General features: G+C 35.2%; 1 protein-coding gene and 1 non-coding gene across 2 annotated transcripts; both read left to right on the top strand.

Moving 5' to 3' along the window:
• The first annotated feature begins 291 nt into the window (after nt 1-291).
• LOC144641490 (thrombomodulin-like) lies at nt 292-3,978 on the top strand. Its single transcript, XM_078500492.1, has 3 exons — nt 292-460; nt 2,964-3,060; nt 3,135-3,978. The coding sequence occupies exons 1-3, from the start codon at nt 349-351 to the stop codon at nt 3,268-3,270; spliced, it is 345 nt and encodes a 114-aa protein (XP_078356618.1). The 5' UTR covers nt 292-348; the 3' UTR covers nt 3,271-3,978.
• A 1,026-nt stretch (nt 3,979-5,004) lies between these two features.
• Nucleotides 5,005-5,076, top strand: Trnam-cau (transfer RNA methionine (anticodon CAU)). The gene has a single exon. It is a non-coding gene; the product is annotated as a tRNA-Met (tRNA).
• Nucleotides 5,077-6,892: the final 1,816 nt, after the last annotated feature.

Raw genomic sequence — 6,892 nt, 5'->3', positions numbered from 1 at the left:
AAAATAAAGACTTACTAAGAGAAAAGTCTTTTAAGCCCCCCCACTTCAAGTCACTAGTCAGCCCCCCCCCCCACTTGGAAAATTGCTCCACCGTCCCTGATTAACATTGTAGCTTGGCTTTTAAAGTTTTAACTTACATTTCGATTTTTAATTAGGTTGTAACTAGATTTTAAATTAGATTATTGTTTATAGTAGATTTTTAACTTTTAGTACATTTAAGAGGGCCACAAATTTATTAATTGACAAACTATTACGTGTTACCCTCGATAAATAAAGTTTGATTAATTGATTGATTGATTGATTGATGCACTGAATTTCACCTTAGATTTGGACGAATGTTCTGAGTTGATGAATCCATGCGGCACTAATCAAAGATGCATAAACCAAGAGGGGACATATACTTGTCTGTGTGAGACAGGACATGTGAAAACTGCCGGAGGATGCGTCAAGCCTAGCCGGGGTAAGCTTTAGACCAATGTATCGACCGTAGTTGATTTTATTTACTCCGCAATAACTACCCACCATAAACTGCATGTACATCACGGTACATCGGACTTCCGGGCTATGGATGTTATTTTATTCTGCGAATACCTCCAGTCTATTTTATGTACTTTCAAAAGATAAAAAATCGATTTTTTTTTTGTTTCACAATTTTGCTTCAACTTCTTGGAAAAAATCACTCGAGTGTTCTGGGAATCAGTGTCTTGTTCATAAGCTAGATAAGCTCTTGCTATTTTTATATCTATTTTACTGGTTATCCTCTAGGTTTATTTAATAAATTGTTTAAAAGTTTTGGAATAAAGTTCAAGTTAAAGGAAAGTTGCAAAATGAGCCAATATCGAAAAAATTATCCTACAATCCGTGCCATAATTGCTTGGGACACTTGTTTCAACAATTAAAACGTGACATTCCGTTGCGAATTCTCACAAATGGTGACCCCCCTTTCCCCAAAACCAATGTTGCAAAATAGACGGTAACGGAAGGCATTGACTGTTTATTTTTTCCCCTTGTTTCAAGTGTAAAAACGGCAAGTTCCAAAGAATTGTGGCGTAGATTGTAGCTTGTTCGATCTCATGTTTGGTCGCTTGGTGAAAACAGTGACTCATTTTGTTAATTAAAGGGACTGTGTCACGGCTGAGTTTAGTTTATTGTATTACGTTTTGCCAAATACTCGATATAAAAAATAATGTTTGTAAAGGAATTACTTCTATGGATCAATTAATTACAAACCATAGCTTAATTAGAACCAAACGCGTCTCCCGGGCGTTACAAGCAAACGAGATTAATTAACTTTCTCAAACTCATTAATAATTCATCAAGTTAAAACAAAGAAAATTATAACCGTGACGGTGGTTTGGAAACCCGATCTTAATTAGCATAGATTTTTACGATTTTATTTCTCCGTTTACTCCGTAGTTTTTGTTTCGATTGAGAAGATATATCAAACACTCGAGACAGTGTTTCATCGGCTATCCAAACCGACCTCGAATTTCGTCAAAAAATATTCCGCTGCGCGTCGTATTTTCAACTCTCTTCTCGGTGTTTGGATGTACTATTTCAAAAACGAGTGCGAGTGTTTCATCACGATTTCCAAACACGAGAAAACAGATGAAAGCACGAGGCCGCTTCGGCCGAGTGCTTTCATCTGTTTTCGAGTGTTTGGAAATCGTGATGAAACACGATGCACGAGTTTTTGAAATGACTTCTCTAAAGAAACAATACAAAACTATGCAGTGTCGTATTTTTTCCCATTTTTCTTTAAAATGCCTTGTATGTGTGATTTGTTGTATTCAGTCGGCATTCATTGTATTTGTGAGCTTTTGTTTTTAATTATCCAATAGTTTCGCGTTGCACCAAATTTGTATTCTAAAAGCGTTGTGAACTTGAAGGGATTTACATATTGTTTTTGCCATGGCCGAAGGAAGGTTTCGCTCCCCGAAAACAATCGAGGAAGAAGAACTTTGCGTAGAGAGAGCAGTACCGAAGTCTACCAGATATAAAAATAAGTGGGCAATAGGGATTTTTGAGGATTGGCAACGAGTGCGAAGTGTCAATGTTCCAATACTCGAGGTTGGTGGAGTTTTTAAAGAGTATGAATTGCACAAAGTTCAGCCGCTTACGTTAAGCCGCTAAGCCGTTAAGCCGTTAAGTTCAGCCGCTTACGCCGCTTACGCCGCTTAAGTTTCTCAGAATGTGGATATGGATACTATGCCAGTCTGTTTTGGCGACTTTAAGAAATGTACTGTAAACTTTAATTTCAAATGACTTAGGCTTGTCAGTTTGTAATTTGAAATGTTTTTCCTGGTCATTGTTTATTAAAAATTAATGATTCATGTAAAGCTGTGTTTGAGTAATATATGAATATGCAGATTAAGAACAATTTTTTCACTAGTGATGAAAACGTGATGAAACACTAGTGATGAAAACGTGATGAAACACTAGTGATTTTCAACTGGTGTTTCATTGAGTTTCCAACTCATCCACCTGACCCGAATGGGGCGCTCTGGTTGGCTTATAACGTCATGAATTATTAATGAGTTTGAGAAATCCCGATGAAACACTGCCTCTCGTGTTTGATATATTACTTGATAACTGGTCAGGCTAACAACATTTCAAAAACCTATAACGCAAACCGTATCGATTCAATCTGTACTTTTGACCATCCGTACCTTATTTTGTATTTGCTGTGTTATTGAAATGTTCCTCCACTTTTTCAAGGGGCGATTTTTTTCTATTTCATCGAATTTAATGGCCCTTTGCCATGCCTAAATTTGGCTCAAATCCGTGACACAGTACCTTAAAAGAAACTCGTCCTCAGAGATGCAAGAGTCTTTTGCACTTAATAAAATCTTTAAATCCTAACTCTTAAAACACTGCTTACCCTTGATAAAACTTTTACTAGTTGATGGAATCATTAGGTTATGTACAAAAATCAAGAAATCTGTTTTCTTCTTTGAATGTAGATGTTTCCTCAGAAGTATGTCACTGCAGACAACACTGGGAATGCGATTATAATGATAATAGAAGTGAAGGGAGATGCAAGTGCAAGGAGGGATACAGGTGCGTGCCTTACTTACGAAATGAGTCACGTAAAATGTTTCCTAACTAATCTTTGATCTTTATTTTTATTTTAGCCCCTGTACGCTGTGCACTTCACATTGGGTCGGTTCGTCCCTTTCTTCATGTCAGCGGACACCAGAGTGTCCTCAGTCTTGGTCTGCTTGGGCGCCAAAGAATAACCGCGGCTGCTGCTTGCTTTGCTGCTGTTAAATTTAATTAAATTTGTTATTGATTTAAGAATAATTTTCTTATTCTCAACGGTATCTTAATAGCAATCGGAATTTGAAGAATGTATTTTTTTAAAATTTTTAGTTTTTTGCTGTCGAACAGCTAACTTTGCAACCTGCTTTTAGCTATTCACAAATAGAAAAAAATTCTTACTGTAATAATAGCCGACTTATTGTACATTTCGTTTCTGTTTCATCACGTTTTTTTCTTCTCTGCTTACATACGGTATTAAACGCTTCACTTGGGTACGAACAACTTTTGTTAAAATCGCCAGTTACTGATATTTGAAAATGTCTGTTTGCAAATATTGTAATTAAATTTAATAAACTCCATTTGCTTTTCCTTGCAACTTTGATTGTCTTTTAGAACTAATTATTTCCCTATTCTCATTCATAATTAAATTATGACGCGGAATTTACAAGTGCGTGGATTACACAACCAATCCTCGGAGACCGGCCCAGGGGCAGTTAAGATGGTTTCCGCCGAACATTCGAGCAATACAGGCAAAAATTAAGTTACCAAAGAGATCTCATAGCATGGTAACAGTTTGAGCACAGCTAACAAAAACCTACCAAAACTTAAGCTCTGAAGCTGACCCCGCCAGAGAAAAATGGATTTGAAATTATCTACATTTCAGTTAAAACGGACGTTTCGCGCCAGTTTAAACCAAAATGGCGCGCGTTTTAAACATTTTTACAAGGTTTGACTTAAATTTTCTCGAGAACGCTTTAGAGTTTTATCACGGGGTCACTAAGACAAATGAATTTCAGTGAGATGTTTCAAATAGTATATAAAATGTTACCGTACTATAAGTAGATTTTTGTTACTTAATTTTTGCACTCGTTGCTCGAAATTTCAGCGGAATCCATCGTAATAAGTCGGCGCAAAACGCAATAAACCGGGCAGAAATCGTAGCTACAAAAGTTTTCAACCAGGGCGGAAAGACCCCCTCAGTAGGAAACGAGTCTCTCCACAGACCATTTCTAAACGGCTCTGCGATTCTGGCTCCTGATTGATCAGAACACTTCCTTTGTATTATTCTGCGCAATTGACGAATAGTGACTTCAGAGTGTGTTCTTACACAGCGGCTGTTGTAATAATATCGGTCATACTGTTATTTTAATTTGCACCAGAGAACCGTAAAAAGTCGGGAAATTAAATTGGGAGATAATAATAATAATAATAAACGAATATTTTTAACAGGATTAACCCATCAGTACTTGAGAGTACTGTTATCTTAGGGGTCCTGTAAGAATTAAAAATTTAAAAAGGTAAAAATACTAAGTTTAAAAATGTTAAAACTACAATGGTCAAAAACATATAAAAGCTTATATTTTTAGATCTACCGAAAATTCTCGTTTTGACTGATCAGAAGTATTGTTAATTGTGTTTAGAGTGGTTTTCACTTGAGTGTCGAAAGTAATTCGCATTTTCTTTGGTTTTGCATTACTATCTCGCGCCACCTTCTCAAAAAAACCAAATCTTGACTTACTTGTGCAAGTTTGTACGCGCTTCGTGCCTGCGACACAGTGACATGTATTTGCATCGAGTTTTGATTGGTGGGCTGGATTGTCTGAGTACTTTGTGATTGGCCAGAGTAATTCCTTTTTTTTTTGGTTTTACGACACTCAATAGAAAATCGCTCTATTTGTTAGCCTGTTCTAGACGACATACCGTTTAATTAAATAACTAAAATATCATCTTTGTTTCTCGTGGAGCAGAGTGGCGCAGCGGAAGCGTGCTGGGCCCATAACCCAGAGGTCCGAGGATCAAAACCTCGCTCTGCTAAACCTTTTTTTTCTTTTTCTTTGTCTTTAATTATTCTCCTTTTGATTTATCCTTCGTTTTTTAATTTACTCCAAGCTCAAATGACTACTTATTTTCTATTTAAATCAGTTTCAAATCCAGGAAACCGAGAGCCTAGCTTGAACAACAATCTATTTATCACCAAGGGAAAAGCCCTGGGAACGAGGTTGTGGCGTAAAGAAAATAAATGGCTATTCTGGAGTGAACTTCTCCTTTAAATAAATAATGAGGGGTCTGGCTGCCTAAAGCTTAATGCAAATTTAGGTCGGTAAACACACAAGCAACACAGAACTGAGCAAAATAAAAAAACACAATAATATGTTAGAATATTAATAATAAATAAAATAGAAAGAATATAAATTAAAATTACTAATAGGAAAAGCTAGAGCAAAACAACCTTAGAGTTAATGTACATGTTGTGTAATACAGTCAGGCGTTGGCTTGTATCTTTCAAGATATTGAACTTGCACTTTTTTCTTAAACATTGATATTGATGATAACTTTATATCATTATCAATAAAGTTCCAAATAGAGGGACCCTGAAACCTGATATTAAACTTGCCATGATTAGTTCGAATTCTTACAAGAGGAAGATAATAAGACTGTTTTGCTGCAAGTCTAGTATTATAAATTAGTTACTCTAGTAAAAAAAAGAATGAAAGGTAATAAGAAGGCGCTGGTTATGAAATTTGTACATGAATGTAGCAATATAAAATGACACAAGATCGCTGAATTTGGGTAGAAAAAAGGTGGATTTTTAGTGACGCGTAATTTTTTACGTGCATTTACGTGCGTAAACGCACATAAACGATTTGCGTAAACGTTTACGCAAGCCGTTCATTCATTGTCTTTAAATTTCTTCACGCACGTAAACGTACGTAAAAATTACGCGTCACTGGAAATCCAGCTTAATACGAAGGATTTTTCTGCTCAATAAGGAGCCAGCATTCGCAGAACCGTTTTGAAATGGTCTCGCGCGGCAAGAGACTCGTTTCCCACTGAGGGGCTCTTTCCGCCCTTCTTGAAAACTTTTGTTGCTACGATTTCCGCCCGGTTTATTTGCGTTTATTGCGTTGGGTCTCCGAGGATGCAATCGAAGAAACAAAAAAGAGAAGAAAAAGGGCTGGATACAGTCTATACCCTTGCCAAACATTTGAACACAATAGGGATGTCGACTGAGACTACTTGATACTTTAAAGTAGGCTTCAGGACCCATTCTTAGCGATTTTCACTTTTTATTATTTTTAATGCACATTTTTAACTGTTAAAATTTATACATTTTATTATTAACGATTTTTTATTGAATTTTTATCGATTTTATTATATTAATTTTAGTATAGTGTTTTTTTATTTTTAAGCAATTATTGTAAAACGCTTAGAGCAGGCCTGGATAGCGCTTTAGAAATATATTTATTATTATTATTGTCCATAATGTTCGCTTGATTAAATTTATGCTATTTACAAGGCTAAAAAGTTAAAAATTGTAAATTAAAATGTTGAAACCAAACGTTTTCGGGTGTTTGCCATCATCAGGGTAAAACAGGGAAACAGCCGAAAACGTTTAGTTTCATCATTTTAATTTAACAATTTTTAACCTTTTAGCCTTGTAAATAGTAGACATTATTATTATTATTATTATTATTATTATTATTATTATTATTATCATTATTATTATTATTATTGTTATTATCTTAATCTTTTTATCCACGTGTGTACCTTTTTTAAATATTATGTGAAATAAAGATATTGCATAATTAAAAAAATATATTATTATTATTATTATTATTATTATTATTAT

This window comes from Oculina patagonica, unplaced genomic scaffold, assembly GCF_052425735.1.
Source record: "Oculina patagonica isolate OP01 unplaced genomic scaffold, crgOcupat unplaced990, whole genome shotgun sequence".
Taxonomy (NCBI): Eukaryota; Metazoa; Cnidaria; class Anthozoa; order Scleractinia; family Oculinidae; genus Oculina; species Oculina patagonica.
This window is presented reverse-complemented; position numbering and strand designations above follow the sequence as displayed.